The sequence below is a fragment of the Protobothrops mucrosquamatus genome, unplaced genomic scaffold, assembly GCF_001527695.2.
Source record: "Protobothrops mucrosquamatus isolate PMUCROS unplaced genomic scaffold, P.Mucros_1.0 scaffold4052, whole genome shotgun sequence".
Classification (NCBI taxonomy): Eukaryota; Metazoa; Chordata; class Lepidosauria; order Squamata; family Viperidae; genus Protobothrops; species Protobothrops mucrosquamatus.
In genome coordinates this window covers 33,557-56,263 of record NW_015389983.1, presented here as the reverse complement: position 1 = coordinate 56,263, position 22,707 = coordinate 33,557, and the positions used below count along the sequence as shown (strand labels likewise).

General features: G+C 44.5%; 3 protein-coding genes across 3 annotated transcripts in view; 2 read left to right on the top strand and 1 right to left on the bottom strand.

Annotated features, from left to right (window-relative positions):
- The window catches only part of LOC114923497 (fatty aldehyde dehydrogenase-like), a 12,841-nt gene extending 6,592 nt beyond the window's left edge, over positions 1 to 6,249 (top strand). Inside the window, exons 2-5 of the mRNA XM_029286556.1 lie at positions 1,829 to 2,003; positions 3,739 to 3,970; positions 6,004 to 6,089; positions 6,202 to 6,249. Coding sequence (XP_029142389.1) covers positions 1,842 to 2,003; positions 3,739 to 3,970; positions 6,004 to 6,089; positions 6,202 to 6,249 — 528 coding nt within the window. The 5' untranslated portion in view covers positions 1,829 to 1,841. The remainder of the gene's footprint in view (positions 1 to 1,828; positions 2,004 to 3,738; positions 3,971 to 6,003; positions 6,090 to 6,201) is intronic.
- A 1,500-nt stretch (positions 6,250 to 7,749) lies between these two features.
- LOC107298519 (fatty aldehyde dehydrogenase) lies at positions 7,750 to 19,018 on the top strand (the record flags this gene model as incomplete). The annotated part of the gene is given in 5 exon segments (XM_029286554.1): positions 7,750 to 7,867; positions 8,491 to 8,657; positions 11,229 to 11,328; positions 12,216 to 12,451; positions 18,589 to 19,018. Coding segments are annotated over 5 exon segments (614 nt in total), but the record flags the coding sequence as incomplete, so codon positions are not given.
- A 2,283-nt stretch (positions 19,019 to 21,301) lies between these two features.
- Positions 21,302 to 22,707, bottom strand: part of LOC107298518 (multidrug and toxin extrusion protein 1-like) — a 34,546-nt gene continuing 33,140 nt past the window's right edge. Inside the window, exons 16-17 of the mRNA XM_029286555.1 lie at positions 22,154 to 22,265; positions 21,302 to 21,634 (exon numbers count right to left, since the gene is read on the bottom strand). Of these exons, the coding sequence (XP_029142388.1) occupies positions 21,423 to 21,634; positions 22,154 to 22,265 (324 nt within the window). The 3' untranslated portion in view covers positions 21,302 to 21,422. The remainder of the gene's footprint in view (positions 21,635 to 22,153; positions 22,266 to 22,707) is intronic.

Here is a 22,707-nt window from a genome sequence, read left to right as displayed (position 1 = left end):
GCCTTACCAAGGCATTGTAAAGTGGTATTAACACTTCACGTGATCTTGATTCTATCCCTCTTCTAGTTTATAATATTCCTGGTGCTCACTCTTATTTTATTTGTTTAGAATATACATGTACGTATGTATATGTATATATATGATAAGTTTTTTTCTGGACAGACCGGTCTGGTTGATGCACCTTGTGGTTTTTTGTTTTGTTTTTTGTAACTGCTATACTGCAGTTCTACTATTATGATCACTTTTGCCTTGCAGCCCCAACCTAGGAGCGTTAAGCAGGCTTTACTGCGATACACTACAAATTCGAATTTCTTTTTTTGTTGACAAAGAGTTAAAGAGTTAAACGGGAGACTAGAATAGCTATTTCAAGCTTTTTAGCTCTCATCAGCTAGCCATAACCCTTTATGGGATTTGAACCTGGGAAAGCCTGCATGCTAGGCAGTTGTATTAACCTCTAGGCCACTGGCTTTCCTCCTGTCTTTTGTCAGCTGAGCCAAGGGAATATATGATAAGTTTTTTCCGGACAGACCGGTCTGGTTGATGCACCTTGGTTTTTTTTAACTGCTATATTGCAGTTCTATTATTATGATCACTTTTGCCTTGCAGCCCCAACTTATCCCGTTTAACTCTTTAACTCTTTGCCAACAAAAAAAGAAGTGTGTGTGTGTGTGTGTGTGTGTGTGTATGTGTGTGTGTGTATGTAGCTCAGGGTCAAACTGTGGGGTCCATAGTGCTCTCTGAGCTGGGTTGTTTTCTTGCAGACGTTTCATAACCCAATTAGGTAACATCATCAGTGCTAGAAGAGAGAGAGGTTTGTGGAATGGAGGAGAAGGAGGAGGAGAAAGAGGGAACAAGGGAGCATTGGAGAGAAGAAGGAGAGAAGTGGAGAGGAGGAGAAGGAGGAAGACTGTGGGGTCCCTGGTGCTCCCTGCGTTTGATTGTTTTCTTGCAGATGTTTCATTACCCAACTAGGGAATATCATGAATGCCAGAAGGGACTGGGGTTAGTGGGAGGAGGAGCAGGAGGCAGACTGTGGGGTCCTTGGTGCTCTCTGAGCTTAGGGGTTTCCTTAAAGACATTTCATGACCCAACGAGGAGACATCATCAGTGCTAGAAGGAAGGAGGAGGAAGATGAGGAGGAGGAGGCGAAACGGAAGAAGAAAGAGGAGGAGGCAGACTGTGACGTCCTTGATGCTCTCTGAGCTGGGTGGTTTCCTTGCAGACATTTCATGACCCAACTAGGTTATGTCATCTGTGGTAGAAGGGAAGGGGGGAGGAGGAGGAGAAGGAGAAGAAGAAAGAAGAAGGAGAAGGAGAAGACAATGACTGTGACGTCCTTGATGCTCTCTGAGCTGGGTGGTTTCCTTGCAGACGTTTCATGACCCAACTAGGTTATGTCATCTGTGGTAGAAGGGAAGGGGAAGAGGAGGAGGAAGAGGAGGAGGAGAAGGAGAAGGAGAAGAGGAGGAGGAGGAGGAAGAAGAAGAGGAAGAGGAAGAAGAAGAGGAAGAGGAAGAGGAAGAGGAAGAAGAAGAAGAAGAAGAAGAAGAAGAAGAAGAAGAAGAAGAAGAAGAAGAAGAAGAAGAAGAAGAAGAAGAAGAAGAAGAAGAAGAAGAAGAAGAAGAAGAAGAAGAAGAAGAAGAAAAGAAGAAGAAGAAGAAGAAGAAGAAGAAGAAGACGACGACTGTGGGGGTCCTTGGTGCTCTCTGAGCTGGGTGGTGTCTTGCAGACGTTTCATGACCCAACTGGCTAACATCATCAGCACTATCTCGCATTTGACCTTATTCAGTATTAGTTGTCCTGACTGACTTTTTCTCTCTTCTTGCAGCTTCCAAGGAGCGATGGAGAAGTTAAAGCGAACGGTGGAGCAGGCCCGGGCTGCCTTCAACACGGGCAAGACCCGCCCGTTGGCTTTCCGGATCCAGCAGCTGAAGGCCTTAAAGAAGATGGTGCAGGAGAAAGAGAAGGAATTCTCCGCAGCCCTGAAGGCGGATCTCAACAAGGTTTGTGCCGTAGCGTTTCGGTTGAGTTGACGGTGGTATGGAGAACGCTGGGGAGGGAGAGGATTCCCAAGTAGCTGTTTGGTTGTCTGAATGCAGTCGACCTGGGATTTCTCTTGCTGGTGTGGGATGAGGACCCACTTCAACCAGGGCCCGGGAGGTCTTGCTTGAAGAGTGAGAAGATAATGAGTTTCTATGGTAAAGGAGTTAGTTGTTGAAAGAGATTCAGGAGTTCTTCTCCTGGCAGGGTTTCAGGAAAACTGGAGGGAAGGGGGTCTGGGGAGATCGAAGTGGGAGCTTACCCCAAGAAATCAGGAAAGCGTGAGAAAGAAACTCAAGATTTTCCCACCCTGATTCTCCTTCATACATGGAGGAAATATACAGTGGCTTTTAGTACAATAGAAGCTTACCCCAGGAAATCAGGAAAGCGTGAGAAAGAAACTCAAGATTTTCCCACCCTGATTCTCCTTCATACATGGAGGAAATATACAGTAGTGGCCAAAATTGTGGAAACCTTTTGGGAAAAGTGTACAGTAGAAATGCCACCTTTGGTTAAGTTTCCACCCATTTTTCTTCTCATTTCTTTATAACTGTAGCCTTATTCACTTAATAATGCTATTTTACATCGCTTTCTGGGCAACCAGTCAACTCTTTGCACCATGACTTTAATTTTATTCCGTTTTACAAGCTCACTCAAGGAAAGAACACAAAAAAACCCAGCCAACTTGATAGCCATCACATAACACACTGACACATGTCCTCCTCTCAGTTTCAATACAGAAGATCAATAACTGAATCCTGCTGTGATCTGATTGGCTCATGGCCAAAACAAGATGACACCTGATTGGCTCTCTAAACACTCCTGCTCATTGGCTACAATCAGGTGAAGGAAAGCTACCTGAGATCAACCTGAGCAAGTTGTGCTTCCTTTTTCTGGTTATTTGGCTAGAACATTTCATAGAATACAGTACAGATAATTGAACAAACTTTCTTGCATTACATTCTTGATTAAATGATCTTTCCATTGATATATAATTTTATGGTACTATTCCCAAAATAAGCAGTGTTATTAGCCCTCAAACCTCAAAAATACACTTTCCCCAAAAGGTTTTCCACAATTTTGGCCGCTACTGTGGGAGTTTTAAACAAAAGGTCTTACTATTCATTTATTAAATTTATTTGGTACCCATCTCGCTGCCGGGGGCAAACCTTGCCTGTCTTTATTTATTTTCATTTATTTATTCAACGATGTTCTATCGCAGTGATGGCGAACCTTTTAGAGACCGAGTGCCCAAACTGCAACCCAAAACCCACTTATGCATCGTTGGGTGCCGGGTGGGTTTGGTCCATTGGCTGGGCGTGGCCCATTGGGGGGTGTGGCCCATTGGGGGTGTGGCCCATTGGGGGGGTGTGGCCCATTGGGTGGGCATGGCTGCGGTGGTAACAGCAGACTGGGTGGGACTAAAAAGTTCAATCAATCAATTCCAACTTTGCAAGATCTTTTTTTTCCCGCGAGAAGTTGAAATTGACTGATTGATTGAACCTTTTTTTTTTCTGCACACGGCGGTGGAGGCCTAAAGCGAAAAGGTTTTATAAAACCCAGCTGAAGGCCTAGGACTGGGGCGACGGCACATGTGCCCACAGAGAGGGCTCTGAGTGCCGCCTCTGGCACCCGTGCCATAGGTTCGCCACCACTGTTCTATCGCCTCTTAACTGACACATCGGCAACTCTTTACAGAGTGAATACAACAGCTTCAGCTACGAGTTTATGATCGTGCTGGGAGAGATTGACTTGATGGTGGAGAAGCTTCCCGACTGGGCGAGCCCCCAGGCCGTGGAGAAGACCATCCTCACGCTGAGCGACAAGACCTACATCCATCGCGAGCCCTTTGGCCTGGTCCTGCTCATTGGGGCGTGGAACTACCCCTTCGCCTTGATCATGCACCCCCTGATAGCAGCCATCGCTGCAGGTGCGTGGTTTACTCACTTGAAATGTTGCTGGTTTGATTTCTGGGGGGTTTTTTTAATGCCCTACAGCAGGGGTCCCCAACCCCGGTCCGTGGACCGATACCGTGCATACCAGCAACCGGTCCATACAAACAAGGAAAGCCCCATCCGCGGGATGCAGGCAGCACACAAAACTACACACTCTCCAGTCCATGGAAAAACCTTTCACCATGGAACCGGTCCCTGGTGCCTAAATGGTCGGGGACCTCTGCCCTACAGGTTCTCTTTGAATGTTTTATCACAGAGGTCCCCAATCTATGGGCCGTGACCCACTACCGGGCCGTGGCCTCTTGGCCACCGGGCCGTGTGAGTAGCTGGCCAGTGCACCTTCCCTGGTGCCACTGTTGCTGCAAGTGTTGTGCAGGTGGTGGCAGTGCCGCTAGTATCGTGCGGGTGGCAGTGTTGCCACAAAACTTGCGCAAGAGGCAGCAGCGCTGAGAGTGGCAGGTGCGCGGCAGCGTGCCACATACGGGTGGCGGCATTGCCACGATCCTTGTGTGGGCGGCAGCAGCACCGCAAGAGGCAGGTGGGCCACGGCATGATGCTCGCACAGGGGTGGCATTTGGAGCCTCGTGCTGGGGCAGGATCGCTGCAGGCTGCGGCGCAATCCTTGCGCGGGGACGGCGGCACGAGCTTCGCACCACGGCAGCATCGCTGCGGGCCGTGTCCGATCCTCGCACGGCAGTGGTGGTGTGAGCCTCGTGCCAGGGCAGCATCACTGCAGGCCGTGGCGCAATCCTCGCATGGGGTGTTGGCACGAACCTCGCATTGGAGCAGTGGCGTGATCTTTGCGCCGGGGGGCGGCATTGCTGCGGACCGCGGTGTGAGCCTTGCGCTGGTGGTGGCATGCCGCGAGCCTGGCAGCAGCAGCACCACTAGCCTCACACAGGCACCACCATCATTGAGGGCCTCACGCGCATGTTCGCAGCCCCGTTTGCGTGGTGCGCATGCTCGCAGCCTGTTTGTACGTGTGCGCGCATGTATGGCCACATTCGCGTTTGCGCATGTGCGCGTAAAGCGCCTGCCCCTCCCTCTCCCACCGGGCTGCCAATCCCAAAAAGTTGGTGACCCCTGTTTTATCCGATTGAAAATCATAGCACGCAAGGAAAAAGCGATGGGGAGGGATGAGGAAAAATGCAGCAAGAACGCAACAGATGTGTTGTGCAACCAGCTTGCCCGGGAGAGTGTCGGATAACCTGCCATGGTTAAATAATATATATCCATCCGAGGAAATAGGTGCTTGCCACACACAGATAGTCCTCGACTTATGACCGCAATTGAGCCCAACGTTTATGTTGCTAAGTGAAGCATTGGCTAAGTGAGTTGGCCCCATTTTACGACTTTTCTTTCCACTATTGCGAAGTGAATCACTGCAGCTGTTGAATTAGTTGCTGGTCAAATTGTGATCACGTGACCTTGGGACACTGCGGCCGTCATAAATGTGAGTCCATTGCCAAGTGTCCGAATTTTGATCACGTGACCACGGGGATGCTGCAACGGTTGTGTGACAAACGGTCGTAAGTCACTTTTCAAAGTGCCGTGGTAACTTTGAACGGTCACTAAATGGACTGTCGTAAGTCGTGGACTACCTGTATCATAACACATAGCAAAAATAGTAATCAGATCTGTAAGATAACATTCATTTCCATTAATTGATAAAGACAGAATAAATACAGGCTTACAACTAGTAGCTTAGCAACAATTCGAAGTGGTGACGGACCACCAAAAAAGCTACTTACAACTCTGATGAGTGGAAGGGGAAGGCAGTTCACTTAACATCTCCACAATCCGCTTAACGACCGCAGGGGATTCACTTTACAACCGTGGCAAAGAAGGGTGTGAAATTGTCTCCCGTGCTTCGCAGGGGAAATTCTGGCCCCAGATGTGGCAATAAGTTAAAGATTACCTGTCATTCGTGTTCTGGAGCGCGGGGTTGGACTAGATGACCTCTGGAGGACCTTTTAAATTCCCCAGCTTGAATCTGTGTGTCTTTCAGGCAATGCTGTGGTGGTCAAGCCGTCGGAGGTCAGTGAAAACACAGCCAAGGTGTTTGAAAAACTGCTCCCTCAATACATTGACAAGGTCAGTGTGAACATCCTTTGTTGTGTGACTTTGTGGTCTGGTTGCGTTCAATTTGCCAACAGCCCACGACTTGTGTGTGTTTGAGGGTGTGGCTGTGTTTCTCTCCAAACAGGATNGTTGGGTTGGGTTGAGTTGGATTGCGTGTCAACAGTCCAACTAGTGAACCCAAGAAAAAGAATCATGAAGTCAATTAAGTCCCAGCAGGCAAAACTTTATTGGGTACAGCATCTCAGAACTGAAGAAGTGAAACCAGCTTTGAGTTTTCCCACACAAAAACTTGCTTAGTTAAAAGATAGATTCCTATGCCCCCACCCACTGGGTTTTCACATTGTCCAATTGTACTATTTTTTTTTGTTATGGGAACAGTTCACTTCTCCATCGAGCACCTGTGGCAATGACCTTGGCTGGTGCAGGCTCTCATGGTCCATGAACGGCTTCTTGGCATTCCATTGCGTTCTCTCTCCCTTTTCTTTGACAAGACGATGAAGCTAGCAGGTGTCATAGCAATTCAATTCAATCTTGACATTGCGTTGGATTGGGTTGTGTTGCGTTGGGTTGTGCCGAGTTGGATTGGGCTGGACTGGACTGAACTTTATTTGGCCAAGTGTGATTAGACTTATAGAATAACAGAGTTGGAAGAGATCTTATAATAATAATAGTAAAGTTGGAAGGGACCTTGGAGGTCATCTAGTCCAACCCCCTGCTCAGGCAGGAAACCCTATACCATTTTGGACAAATGGCTGTCCAGTCTCTTCTTAAAAACTTCCAGTGTTGGAGGTCATTTAGTCAGGCTCAAGCAGGAGACCCTATACCAGAGGTCTCCCAATGTTTTGGGCACCAGGGACCAGTTCCGTAGAGAAAGGTTTTCCCACAGACTGGATAGGAGAGACAGGATAGCAGTGTTCCAGTATCTGAGGGGCTGCCACAAAGAAGAGGGGGTCACGTTGTTCTCCAAAGCACCAGAGGGCAGGACAAGAAACAATGGTTGGAAATTGATCAAGGGGAGAAGCAACCTGGAATTAAGGAGAAACTTCCTGACAGTGAGGACAATCAACCAGTGGAACAGCTTGCCACCAGAAATCATGGGTGCTCCATCACTGGAGGTTTTTAAGAAGAGACTGGATAGTCACTTGTCTGGGATGGTATAGGTTCTCCTGCTTGAGCAGGGGGCTGGACTAGAAGACCTCCAAGGTCCCTTCCAGCTCTATTCTATTCTATATTTACAACCTGGATTTGAAGTTCTGAAAGCCATGCCCCCTGGTCAAATGATCACATTTGGGGCATTTGCAGCATCCTGCAGTCATTTGACTACGATTTCAATTTTTTATTTTTTTTTGCCCAATTTTTTTTTTTGCATTTCCTTCCATTTTCCAGTAAAAAAAAAACCCACCCATTGCAGGCAATTGATTCATTTAATGACCGCAGCATTTGCTTAGCGAACGCTTCCCCAAAAAAAGAAGTTGTAAAATTGGGTCGGTCTCGTGGTGACCCCATTTCACGACAAGCATGACTTTAGGACCGTAATCCCAGTTACGGTTGTAAGTTGAAGGCTACCTTTGATGGGGATGCCTGTCCTGAGCATGGGGTTGGGCTGGATGACCTCTAGAGCCCCTTCCTGCTGTAATGTTCTGGGATTATTATTTATTTTTTAATCCTTTAGGCGGATCGCCTGGGGGAAGTACATGAATTGTGGCCAGACCTGCATTGCTCCGGATTATATCCTGTGCAATCCATCCATTCAGAAGACCGTCGTGGAGGCCATTAAAAAGAACATTAAGGTGAGAAGTAGGCCGGGGGTCTTCTGTGTCGTGGAAAGGCCACTCCCGTTGGGGGCAAGACAGGGTCGTGACGGTATCAGGGCTTGGCGTAGGAAGCCTCCGGGCGAATGGATGTTGAGAAACGTGGCTTGCTCCTTGAGCAAAGCTCCAGAGAAAACCTATTTTGTCGGCTGGGATTAGCGGCAGAGCAACTTCGATTGCGAGTAGCAACACAAATATTTGGGAGGAGAATAAAATGGGAATGGCTTAGTTTTGCACTGAAGGCTCAGCAAAAGCCTCCCGGGGATGCAGCTGCAGGGGAAGGGTGTAATCCACACCCCCACAAGCCTTCGAGGTAGGCCAGGCCACGAGAGAAAGCCCACGGGGATTCCAGGGTGAAGTAACAGAATTTTAATACAGTAAATGCAAGGTGTTTCTTTTTCCCCTTTTATACTGAAGAAAATCAGGCTGGAATGATCTGTCCCCTTTTTCCCCTTCCCTTCCCTTTCATTTCCTTCCCTTCCTCCCTCCCTCCCTCCCTTCCTTCCTATTTTTTCCTTCTTCCTTCCTTCCCTCCTTCATTTCTTCCCTTCCTCTTCTTTTCCTTCCTTCCTTCCTNGCCTTCTCCCTTCGTCTCTTTCTAGCTCCTACAATCCTCACGGACGTCAATCCGGAAGCCCGAATCATGCAGGAAGAGATTTTCGGCCCCCTCCTGCCCATCATGGCGGTGAAGGGCGTAGAGGAAGCCATCCAGTTCATCAACCAGCGGGAGAAGCCCCTGGCCCTCTACGTCTTCTCCAACAACAACAAGGTAGGCTTTGCATTCCCACATTCAAGGCCTGGTTCCGGGTCCTGGCTAAGCGATTCAGAAGCCCTTAAATTGAGGTACCTGGAGTGATTGCTTCCTCCTGACATAAAACTTGACTTTTTATTAAGAAGTATAGTTCTTTCCTTCCCTCTCCTTCCCATCTCCTTCCTTCCTCCTTCCTCCCTTCCTTCCCTCTCCTTCCCATCTCCTTCCTTTCTTCTTTTTCATTCTCATCTCTTTCCTTCCTTCTTTTTCATTCCCATCTCCTTTCTTCCTTCTACTTCCCATCTCCTCCCTTCCTCCTTCCTCCCTTCCTTCCCTCTCCTTCCCATCTCCTTCCTTCCTTCTTTTTCATTCTCATCTCTTTCCTTCCTTCTTTTTCATTCCCATCTCCTTTCTTCCTTCTACTTCCCATCTCCTCCCTTCCTTCCTTCTCATTCCCATCTCCTTCCTTCCTTCCTTCCTTCCTTCCTTCCTTCCTTCCTTCCTTCCTTCTTTCCTCCTTCTTTTCTTTCTTTCTTTCTTCCTTTCTTTCTTCCTTCCTTTCTTTTCTTTCTTTTTTTCTTTTTTTTCTTTTTTCTTTCTTTCTTTCTTTCTTTCTTTCTTTCTTTCTTTCTTTCTTTCTTTCTTTCTTTCTTTCTTTCTCCAATTTATATATAGGGAGTCCTCACTTAACAACCACATCTGGAAGGGCCTAGGTAGCCGTTGTTAAGCAAAGGGATCACATAAGTGTCTTAGAACCAAACAATTTATAACCAATATTCCAGGCCCAGCTCTTGCTGTAATTCCAGGACTACCTGTAATCTTTTTCAGCACCAGCCTTTTCTCCAGGTGCTAATTGAATGTTTTGTTATGTTTTGTTTTGTTATGTTATGTTATGTTATGTTATGTTATGTTATGTTATGTTATGTTATGTTATGTTATGTTATGTTATGTTATGTTATGTTATGTTATGTTATGTTTATTTATTTTATTTTATTTTATTTTATTTTATTTTATTTATTTTATTTATTTTTATTTTTTATTATTATTTTATTTTATTGTATTATTTTATTTTATTTTATTATTTTATTTTATCTTATTTTATTTTATTGTATTATTTTTTATTTTATCTTATCTTATTTTATTATTTTTTTATTTTATCTTATTTTATTTTATTTTATTATTATTATTATTTATTTATTTATTTATTATTTTATTTTTTTATTGACCTACAGCCATTTATTTAGTGACCCATTCAAAATTACAACAGTACTGAAAAAAGCGATTTAGGACCGTTTTTCACATGACCGTTACGGCATCCCCCGCGGTCACAGGATCAAAATTCAGACATTGTATTATTAAATAGATGATTTAATATGGTGGGAAATAGACAACTCTTAGAAAATAGAACGAGATTACACTCAAATAGATAAAATGTGTATTTTGGATATTAGATTTTGTTATGAATTGAGACAAGGGAAATCTTGGTTACCCAAAGCCTGAAAATTATAAATATCAAAGATTAAATTGGAAGACTGACGAAAAACTAAAACTTGGGCAAAAATTAATAACAGGAGACGGATGGTTTATGAAGATTGAATGTAATTAAAATACGTATAAGCTAAACGTTTATTGATAAATGTAATAATGATGTTTTTACTGAGTTGATATAACTAGAATTGTACTGGCTTGAATACAAGACAGTAAATGTTAAGGGAAAAAGAGAAGAAATATCTGATGTTGTAACCTGAGATTTGCACTAAAGACTTTGTTATAGAACTATTGATTAACCCAGTCACCACGTTGCTTTTTTTAAATACTTACTGTAAATATAAAACTGGAAAATTAATAAAATGTTATAAAAAAAAAATTCAGACACCTGGCAACTTGCTCGTATTTACGACGGTCTCAGTGTCCCAGGAGGGGTGACATGATCCCCTTTTGTGACCTTCTCACAAAGTCAGTGGGGAAGAAGCCAGATTCACTTAACGACCGTGTCACTAACTTAACAACTGCAGTGATTCACTTAACAACCGTGGCAGGAAAGGTCGTAAAATGGGGCAAAGCTCCCTGAACAACAGCCTCAGCCACAAAAAATTGGGACTCCACTGTGGTGTACAGGTAGTCCTCAACTTAAGACCACAATAGAGCCCCAAATTTCTGTTGCTAAGTGAGACACTTCAGTGAGTTTCGCCCCGTTTTACGACCTTTCTTGTCACCGTTGTTAAGTGAAACACTGCGGTGGTTAAGTTAGGAACACGGTCGTTAAGTGAATCTTGCTTTTTCCCTTGACTTTGCTTGTCAGAAGGTCGCAAAAGAGGATCACGTGATCCCGGGACGCTGCAACCGTCGTAAATGCGAGCCAGTTGCCAAGCGTCCTAATTTTGATCATGTGACTGCATCGGTCGTGTGAAAAACTCGCATCAGTCCCTTTTTTCAGTGCCGTTGTAACTTTGAATGGTCACTAAACCAACTGTTGTAAGTCGGGGACTGCCTGTATTCTCTCCTACCCATTAATCCGTCCAAGTACGAGTCGCCATCGATTTTTCATCCAACGGCCTTTGCTTTGATCTCCTCCCTCTTGTCTCCCAGGTTATTGATAAAATGATTGCCGAAACCTCGAGCGGCGGAGTTACCGCCAACGATGTCCTTATGCACTTCTCCATTCCAGGTTTACCTTTCGGAGGCGTTGGTGAGTCTCAGATTAGACCCAAAGTTGCCCAGCTGAGTTTCATGCCTGAAGCAGGACTAGAACTCACCGCCTCCTGGTGATTGGCCCAAAGTCACCCAGCTGGGTTTCATGCCTAAGGCAGGACTAGAACTCACCGTCTCTTGGTGTTTGAGCCAAAGTCACCCATCGGGGTTTCATTCCTAAGGCGGGACTAGTACTCACCGTCTCCTGGTGATTGGCCCAAAGTCATCCAGCTGGCTTTCATGCCTAAGGCGGGGCTAGAACTCACCGTCTCCTTGTGATTGGCCCAAAGTCGCCCAGCTGACTTTCATGCCTAAGGCGGGACTAGAACTCACCGTCTCCTGGTGATTGGCCCAAAGTCACCCAGCTGACTTTCATTCCTAAGGCGGGACTAGAACTCACCGTCTCCTGGTGATTGGCCCAAAGTTGCCCCGCTGACTTTCATGCCTAAGGCGGGACTAGAACTCACCATCACCTAGTGTTTGGGCAAAGTCACCTAGCTGGGTTTCATTCCTAAGGCGGGACTAGAACTCACCGTCTCCTGGTGATTGGCCCAAAGTCACCCAGCTGACTTTCATTCCTAAGGCGGGACTAGAACTCACCGCCTCCTGGTGATTGGGCCAAAGTCACCCAGCTGACTTTCATGCCTAAGGCGGGACTAGAACTCACTGCCTCCTGGTGATTGGCCGAAAGTCACCCAGCTGGGTTTCATTCCTAAGGCGGGACTAATACTCATTGTCTCCTGGTGATTGGCCCAAAGTCACCCAGCTGACTTTCATTCCTAAGGCGGGACTAGAACTCACCATCTCCTGGTTTTTGCAGTGTTCTCCTCTCTCCAGGTTGGCCCAGCTACGACCCCCTCCCTTGAAATCTTCTCTTCCCCACAGGTAACAGCGGCATGGGCGCCTACCATGGCCATTTCAGCTTCGACACCTTTTCCCATCGGCGCGCCTGCCTCATCCGGACGTTCAAGATGGAAGCTGCCAACAGTATTCGGTACCCCCCGAACAGCCAGAAGAAGGTGGATTGGGCTAAATTCTTGGTCCTGAAGAAGTTCAGCATGTGGAAGTTTGGTCTGGTCGCCCTGGCGTTGTTGGGGATTGTGGCCGCCATTGTGATCAAGGTGAGCCCTGGCCAGGATGCTTTTGCACAGGCTGGTCTGTCGGGATGTCAGCCCTCCGAGGTAGGCCGAATCAAGAAATAGAGCCCGCCCCACAAGGCTTCCAGAAATGCTATAGGTCAGGGGTGGGGAACCTTGGCTCTTTTAGGACTTGTGGACTTCAACTCCCAGAATTCCTGAGCCAGCCATGCTGAGGGGAAAGGGAGAGGTTTCCAAGCTGAGCCATGCTGGCTCAGGAATTCTGGGAGTTGAAGTCCATGAGTCATAAAAGGGCCATAGTTCTCCACCCATGTCTCAGGAATTCTGGGAGTTGAAGTCCACAAGTCACGAAGGAACCATAGTTCCCCATGCTGGCTCAGGAATTCTGGGAGTTGAAGTCCATCAGTCATGAAGGGGCCATAGTTCTCCACCCATGTCTCAGGAATTCTGGGAGTTGAAGTCCACAAGTCACGAAGGAACCATAGTTCCCCCATGCTGGCTCAGGAATTCTGGGAGTTGAAGTCCACGAGTCATAAAATGGCCATAGTTCCCCACCCATGCTACAGGTAGTCCTCGACTTACGACCACTTATTTAGCAACCGCTTGAAATTACAGGTCATCCTCGACTTAACGCCCACAATTGAGCCCCAAGTTTCTGTTGCTAAACAAGAGACCATTAAGCGGGTTTTGCCCCATTTGACAACCTTTCTTGCCACCGTCGTTAAGTGAGTCATTGCAGTGGTTAAGTTAGTCACATAGTTGTGAAGCAAATGTGGCTTCTCCATGGACTTTGCTGGTCACAAAAGGGGGTCACGTGACCCCAGGACGCTGCGACTGTCGTAAATATGAGCCAGTTGCCGAGTGTCTGAATTTTGATCACGTGACCGTGGGGGGGTGCTGCTGCGACGGTCGCTAAGTGTGAAAAACGGTAACTTTTTTCAGTGCCACTGTGACTTTGAACGGTCGCTAAACGAATGGCTGTAAGCCAAGGACTACTTGTAAGTAAAGGAAGTCCTCAACATACGACCGCAATTGAGAACAAAATTTCTGTTGTTAAGTGAGGTTGTTGTTAAATGAACTGTTGTTAAGTCGAGCACCGCCTGTAGTCCTTTTCAGCGGCACCGAAAAAGGTGACTTATGACCAATTGCGAACCTTCGCAGCATCCCCGTGGTCATGTGATCAAAATTCAGATGCTCGGCAACTGGCATGGACTTGTGACTGTTGCAGCATCCTGGGGTCAGGTGATCGTCCCGTGGGAGCTTCCCTGGGCCTTCCAACAGGCCCAGTCAATGGGGGAAGGCAGATTTGCTTAAGTGACCATTTGTTTTACTTCATGACCACCGCAAACAAGTTGTAAAATGAGGCTGTCGAGAATGAAACGTTGGCAGCTACGTGCCTCTTCATTTCGACTTGCCGTTAGAGTAAAATAGAATATCAGAGTTGGAAGGGACCTTGGAGGTCTTCTAGTCTAGCCCCCTGCTAAAAGCAGGAGAACGTATACCATTTCAGACAAGTGGCTGTCCAGTCTCTTCTTAAAAACTTTCAGCGTTGGAGCATTCACAACTTCTGGAGGCAAGGAGTTCCACTGGTTAATTGTTCTAACTGTCAGGAAATTTCTCCTTAGTTCTAGGCTGCTTCTCTCTTTGATTAATACAATCTCATTGTACTTACTGATTAATTTTGAATCTGTAAATGACTGCCTATAAATAAACTCTTCTTTAATATAGAATAGAATAGAGCTGGAAGGGACCTTGGAGGTCATCTAGTCCAGCCCCCTGCTCAGGCAGGAGAACCTATATCATTTCAGACAAGAGACTGTCCACTCTCTTCTTAAAAACCTCCCGTGATGGAGCGCCCACGATTTCTGGAGGCAAGCTGTTCCACTGGTTGATTGTCCTCAGGAATTTTCTCCTTAATTCCAGGTTGCTACTCTCCTTGGATTAGTTTCCATCCGTTGCTTCTTGTCCTGCCTTCAGGAGCTTTGGAGAACAGCTTGACTCCCTCTTCTTTGGGGCAGCCCCTGAGATACTGGAAGGCTGCTATCGTGTCACCCCTGGTCCTTCTCTTCATTAAACTATTCTAGGCCATCTCAGACAAGTGATTGTCCAGTCTCTTCTTAAAAATCTCCAGTGATGGAGCACTCATGATTTCTTGTGGCAAGCTGTTCCACTGGTTAAGTGTCCTCACTGTCAGGAAGCTTCTCCTTAATTCCAGGTTGCTTCTCTCCTTGATCAGTTTCCAACCATTGTTTCTCGTCCTGCCCTCTGCTGCTTTGGAGAACAACGTGATCCCCTTGTATAGGAGGAATATACTAAAGAAAACCAAGGTAGAATTACGGGCAGTCCTCAACATACAGCAGTTCAGATCACGTGACGTGTTAATACCACTTTACAAGGCCTTGGTAAGGCCACACTTGGAATACTGCATCCAGTTTTGGTCACCGTGATGTAAAAAAGATGTTGAGACTCTAGAAAGAGTACAGAGAAGAGCAACAAAGATGATTAGGGGACTGGAGGCTAAAGCATATAAGGAACGGTTGCTGGAATTGGGTCTGTCTAGTTTAATGAAGAGAAGGACGAGGGGGGACAGGATAGCAGTCTTCCAGTATCTCAGGGGCTGCCCCAAAGAAGTGGGAGTCAAGCTATTCTCCAAAGCGCCTGAAGGCAGGACAAGAAGCAACGGGTGGAAACTCATCAAGGAAAGAAGCAACCTAGAACTAAGGAGAAACTTCCTGACAGTGAGAACAATTAACCAGTGGAACAACCTGCCTCCAGAAGCGGTGAATGCTCCAACACTGGAAGTTTTTAAGAAGAGACTGGAAAGCCATTTGTCCTAAATGGTATAGGGTTTTCTGCCTGAGCAGGGGGTTGGACTAGATGACCTCCAAGATCCCTTCCAACTTTACTATTATTATTATTATTATTATTATTATTATTATTATTATTATTATTATTATTATTATTATTATTATTATTTAGTGACCGTTCAAAGTTACAATGGCACGGAAAATTAAGTGACAACCCTTTTTCCCACTTCATTTTTTTCAACTTAATCTTCCTCCAAATCAGCCCCAAATCTTCTGCTGAAGGCAGCCCTGTCGTAACGCCAAGGGTTCAACCAACGGCCGTATGTCGAGGACTGTCTGTCCTCTCGTTGACAAGGGCGCCTCACGGATTTTAGGAAGCCGAGCAGGACCGTATCAAGTTTAGCCTTTGGATGAGAGACAACCAGGCAATCTCTCAGCTGGAAAATAGCCTGGGAATTTGGAAAAAAACCCCACATGCCGGGAAACAGCAGGGCCGACCCACTCCAGATTGCTGCCAGGAAAAAGAGGATTAAGGGGTCTTTAGGATGGGATCAGGAGCCACCCTTGATGTGCAGAGGACGGAGCTCAGCTCGGGTTGCAGCACCTGTCAGTCCGTCTGATGATGAGGGGGGGCAGGGGCTAAAACATACGAAGAACAGTTGCCAGATTTGGGTATGTCCGGTCTAGAGAAAAGAAAGACTAGGCGGGATATGATGGCAGCCTTCCAGTATTTGAGGGGCTTCCGTTCTTTCATTATTCTGTTCTATTCTATTTCTGTTTCTATTTCTTTTCTATTCCATTCTTTCATTGTTCTATTTCTATTTCTATTTTTTTCTTTTCTTTTCTATTCTGTTCTATTCTATTCTATTCTATTCTATTCTATTCTATTACATTCTTTCATTATTCTATTCTATTCTATTCTATTCTATTCTATTCTATTCTATTCCGTTATTTCATTATTCTATTCTATTCTATTCCGTTATTTCATTATTCTATTCTATTCTATTCTATTCTATTCTATTCTATTCTATTCTATTACATTCTTTCATTATTCTATTCTATTCTATTCTATTCTATTCTATTCTATTCTATTCTATTCTATTCTATTCTAATATTATTCTATTCCATTCCATTTTATTCCATTCCATTATTTCATTAGTCTATTCTATTCTGTTTTGTTCTGTTCCATTCCATTATTCCATTATTTCATTCTGTTCTGTTCTGTTCTATTTTATTTTATTCTATTCTATTCTATTCTATTCTTTTTCCATTCTTTTTCCATTCTATATTCTATTGTATTCTTTTCTATTTCTTTTCTATTTCTTTTCTATTCCGTTTTTTCATTATTCCATTCTATTCTATTTCTTTTCTTTTCTATTCCATTCTTTCATTATTCTATTTCTATTTTTTTCTTTTCTATTCCGTTCTTTCACTATTCTATTCTATTCTATTCTATTACATTACATTCTTTCATTATTCTATTCTATTCTATTCTATTTTTTTCTATTACATTCTTTCATTATTCTATTCTATTCTATTTTATTCTATTCTATTCTTTTCTATTACATTCTTTCATTATTCTATTCTATTCTATTCTATTCTATTCTATTCTTATTCTATTTTCATGAACTAACGTTATTTCAAAATGTAACGTATAACCTCTATATAATTTCTTGAATTCCACATATTCTATTCTTCTATTATAGTGATGGCGAACCTTTTAGAGACCGAGTGCCTAAACTGCAACCCAAAACCCACTTATGCATCGTCGGGTGCCGGGTGGGTGTGGCCCATTGGGTGGGTGTGGCCCATTGGATGGGCATGGCTGCGGTGGTAACGGCAGACTGGGTGGGACTAAAAAGTTCAATCAATCAATTCCAACTTTGCAAGATCTTTTTTTTTCCTGCGAGAAGTTGAAATTGACTAATTGATTGAACCTTTTTTTTTTGTACATGATGGCGGAGGCCTAAAGCGAAAAGGTTTTATAAAACCCAGCTGAAGGCCTAGGACTGGGGCGACGGCGCGCGTGCCCACAGAGAGGGCTCTGAGTGCCACCTCTGGCACCCGTGCCATAGGTTCGCCACCACTGTTCGATTATTATCATGTTTATAATCATATATTCTGGCCATTTTGAGTATTATCCTAATTTTAGCTGACCCATTTTATCTGACCTCACTCAACGTTTCTTTGACGTCCCACCCCTGGTTCAGGTATGTCTCGACTTCTGATCACGCATTGAAAAACCGTTCAAAGTTATGACGACACTCAAAAAAGGGATTCCTGGCCTATCTTCACACCAACAACCGTTGCAGCATCCCCATGGTCACATGACCAAGAGTCAAAAATTTGGGCAACTGCGTGTACTTATGACTGTTGTAGCACCCCAGGATCACGTGATTTCCCATTTGGAACGTTCCCAGCCGGCTTCCGACAAGCAAAGTCAGTGGGGGAAAGCCGGATTCGCTTAATGACACCATGATTCGCTTAACAACTTCAGTGATTACCTTAACAAAAGTGGCAAAAAATGGGTGATTCGCTTAACAACCGCCCTGCTTAACAACAGATATTCTTGTCCCCATTGCGATCGTCAGCCAAGGACTGGCCTATATCTCTGTCCCTTTTTTCAATGCAGACATTTAATATATAATTATATATAAATAATATAATTAAATATATTAAATGTCTTAAATATATTAAATGTATAATTAAATATATTAAATGTATAATTAAATATATTAAATGTATAGGGTTTCCTGCCTGAGCAGGGGGTTGGACTAGATGACCTCTAAGATCCCTTCCAACATCATCATCATCATCATTATTATTATTACTCTGTTATTCTGTTAAGTGGTTCTCACAGTTATATCAATCTTTTCTCCAAGCAATAACATGAAGCAATTTATCACCCTGCAGAAAATGACTTAGTTAACATCATCATCATCATCATCATCATCATTATTATTCTGTTATTCTGTTAAGTGGTTCTCACAGTTATATCAATATTTTCTCCAAGCAGCTCCAATAACATGAAGCAATTTATCACTCTGCAGAAAATGATTTAGTTAACATTATTACTACTACTACTACTACTACTATTATTATTATTATTATTATTATTAATAATAATAATAATAATAATAATAATAATAGCTGGTTGACACCTAGGATGCTGGTAGCAACCCGTTTCAACCATCAGTGCCAGCCAATTTGAATGTTCAGTTGACTGAGGTTCATGTTTAATGAATAAAAGATAATAATAATAATATAATAATAATATAATTATTGATTATAATTATTGATCATAATATCAATATTAATAATAATATTAATATTATTTATTCTCAATTTTCACAGGTTGTCCTTTTCTGAGAGGGTGATTCCGCAGGGGCCATAACAGAACGTTGTATTAAAAGAAGCTGATCCAGGCGGAGTGTGTGTTTGTGTGTATGCGTGTCGGGTTTTTCTAACACTAACTTACAAGAGTTAACGCAATTTCTTCTTAATCATTAAACACAGGGAGCAGAAGCACCAAAGGCCGATATTCTCGGATGAGAATATATCTTATATAAATATATATATATTCTTCTATATCTTCTCTCCAGGAAGGGACAATTTGCACCAAAGAAAGGAGAGAACAGAATTTCAAGGAAAAGAGATTTATAAGCAGAGAAGCTAGGAAGAGGCCCCCCATTGTTGAATTTTCAAGATATTTTTCTTAATTGAGTCTTTTTTAAAGGAAGCTTGTTCTGTGTGAGGTGGGGGGAAATAAAATTTTCATTGCCTTTTGGGAAATAGCAGCTTCTGCAATTTTTTTTCCTTTTCTTTGAAAGGAGCAATCAAACCTTTTGCATTTTATAGCTGTGTTGTGGCAGGGAACAAAATGGGGACCCGTTTGCACTGATTTTGATTTTTTTTTTTAAGTGTTTCTTTGCTCTGAGGGCAAGTGATTTTGTCCTCGTTTGTCCTCCACAAAGATATTTCTGTATCTCAGGCTTAGCAGCTGAAACTTCAATTCCCAGAACTACAACACCCAGAAACCCCAGCGGGTGGTGGCTGCTGGGTTTTGGAGTGGAGCCACATGGAAGGAGTTTCAAGAAGTAAAAATTCATTTTTCATTTAGAGCAAACAGACCAGCTTTAATTGAATCGGGGGCTGAAAAAGTTATTAATTTTGAAACCTGTGGCCTTCAGTTCCCAGAACTACAACACCCAGAAACCCCAGCGGGTGGTGGCTGCTGGGCTTTGGAGTGGAGCCACATGGAAGGAGTTTCAAGAAGTAAGAATTCAGTTTGCATTTAGAGCAAACAGACCAGCTTTAATTGAATCGGGGGCTGAAAAAGTTATTAATTTTGAAACCTGTGGCCTTCAGTTCCCAGAACTACAACACCCAGAAACCCCAGCGGGTGGTGGCTGCTGGGCTTTGGAGTGGAGCCACATGGAAGAAGTTTCAAGAAGTAAGAATTCAGTTTGCATTTAGAGCAAACAGGCCAGCTTTAATTGGATTGGGGCCTGAAAAAAGTTATTAATTTCAAGGCCTGTGGACTTCAACTCCCAGAATTCCCCAGACAATATGGCTGGCTGGGGAATTCTGGGCATTGAAGTCCATCCATCGTTCAGCTGCCGAGCCTGAGAAAGGCTAGCCAGGAAGACGTCCGGAGCTTTGAGAATGATGTATTAGAGCCAGATTCTATTCATCAGAGGCGCAATGTTGCTGTACTACAATTCCCACCATCCCCAGCCGCAATAAATCCCATTGTACAGGAGCTCCGATAGGGCAGTTCTTGAACGTAAATCCTGAGCGTGCAATATATGCATCCTTCGGCCAATAGTTCAACCCCCGTATGTATGAAACGAGCAAACATCAAGCAGACTAGGATTAATAGTAAGCGTATGGAGGGTCCCAACCCAGGAATGAAGCTACGGTTGGCGGAAAAGAAGAGAGAATTTTCCAAACGCTGGAAGCTGAGACATAAACCCCGTAAGCTGGCCTAATCCTGTTTAGATTATGGTCTGTGTATAAATAGCGCTTCTGAGTTCCTAGATAAGATCCTCAGAGCTTTGTTGGACCAAACCGCAGCTAAAACTGCATTGCAAAAACCAAATGAATCCTAAATTAAGTACTTTGCCTGCTGCATTGGTTCATCTCTTTAAATTAAATGCCCCCCCCAAAAAATGGCTACTGGCATCTGCAGGGCGGTCAAAAAAAAGTCAAAATAGTGACCCTGTCAACGCCGCTAACATCGGATGTTTTTGCATTGGCAACAGACAGAAATGTAGCCATCTTTTACCTTTTGCTTTTAAGAGTTAGATGATGCTGGGAGGGGGGATGTGAACGAGAGTCCAGCTAGACATAACAACACCAAACCTAGGGTGAGAATCAAGGTTATTGTAACCAGAGCTGATAAGGATTTGGCAAGCCTGCGCATGCTTCAAGCTAATTGGGGAATGTGATTTATGACGGTTAATTGGAGGAGGGAATGGTGCTTGGATACTACGTGCTCAGGGGAGGGGAATTCAGTTTTTGGCTTCGATTATGCAGTGCCGATGCTATGCTACTCAAAATAAAGATCCTTTAAGGTAAACAATGCCTCGAAGTTCTTTTGAAGAGTTTCACCTGTCAGAACCATGACAGACACCCCCCACCGATTCGTTGAAGCTCCATCCTTGCAATCCCACGTAAACAAGGATAAAACTTTGGTGATGTGGGGTTGGGGGCCGCCATTTTGACTTTTTTGACCTCTCGGGGTTCCAGATTTGTTTGCTAACCTTTTCTAACCTGCTTTTCTTCCAAGTCTCTCTTTTAAAAAAAAAAAAAAAAAAGCGTAAACAGACACGCACAAATTACTACTAAAAGATTTTATCTGGCAAGGTTACATGGAATAAAGGTGGCCGCACGTCGGGTTATCTACAGCAGACGGCTGCGGGGTGGAAATAAAACTTTCGTAATCCTCCCCCCTCCCCAAAAAATAGTCTTTGCGTGATTCGGGCACCTTGGCTTTGCAAAAAACGAGCAAAACGTTGGCCAACGTTCCCCAATGTTTGACTTGAGATGGGCGCCCCCTGGTGGAAGCTCTGAGTATGACTCCCACTGGCGCCCCCTGCTGGATGAATCAGGCTCCTGGCGCTGGGCGTCGCACTCTTGTTTCCTTGCCTTGGGTTCGAGGTTTATTCCAGCCTCTTCCCAAGCCGCTAATTGTCCACCGTGAATATCCGTATCAATATTCCGACGGCTAGAATGCCCACGGCGGCAGCCACCGCCAGTCCCCGTCTCACAATCAGTTGTTTTGTGGTCAGAACTCGGCCTGTCCTGGGGACACTGGCGGGCTTCTTGTCCGGCAAGTTTGGGCCATCTATGACAGTGAAACTCAGCAGCACGACACCGTTCTGGGCATTGGTGAGTCCTGGAACAGAAAAGGACAGGTGGGTCTCGGATTCAGCTACAGCAGTGGTTCTCAACCTTTTTAATGCCGCGACCCCAACCGGTCGTAAGTCAAGGACTAAACCGGTCGTAAGTCGAGGACTAAACCGGTCGTAAGTTGAGGACTTTCTCTGCCCGGGAGCGCCGCACATGTGTGGTTCCGCCCCCTGCGCCGGCCGAGGCGTAGCTGGCAAGCGGCAGAGACGGAGCAGGCCGACCACCAGCTGGCCCAGCCCAAGGGAGGTAAGGCACCCGCCGGAAAAGGGGGAAAAAATGGCGGACAAAAAAAATGGCGGACAGCCTTGCTTGGCGACCCCCATGAAATGGTCGATCAACCCCAAATGGGGTCCCGACCCACAGGTTGAGAACCACTGAGCTACAGGAAGTCCTTGACTTACGTCCGCAATTGAGTCCAGAATTCCCTATCTTAAAATTAATATTTTTTTCATCCAACTCAAGTTTGCTTTCAATGCTTTTTTTGGGGGGGGGCTCCTTTGCTCACCTCCAAACCCTGCTTTGCCTTCGATATCGGAAGAAGAGACTGCTTTGTCTGGCCGGGGAGCCGAGTTCAAATCTTCCACCGGCTTCTGCGACAGTTTCGCACGGCACTGTGCCTAAAAGGGAAGAAAGAGCCCGAACGGTAGAGATTTTATTAAATGTATTTAAAATATATATATATATATATGGCCACCCAATTCTCACACACAGTGACTCTAATCTAGGCTGTTTACAATCAGGAGGAGATTCCAGGTTTAGTTAATTACTTGGCGTAAGGCGCAGAGTATGTGGATAACAGTAAGAATATATAATATATATAAAAGGAGCACATATCACTATTATTATTATTATTATTATTATTATTAATTAAATTTATATCCCGCCCTTCTCCTTGCGGACTCAGGGCGGCTAACAATCAGATAAAAATACAAAAATAACATTACAGGTTAAAATTAATTAAAAGGGAAATATTTGAATTTGATCCAATTAAGATAAATTTAAAACCCCCTCTAAAAATTCCCCTAGGCCAGTCCCGCAAGCTGGAACAACCATGTCTTA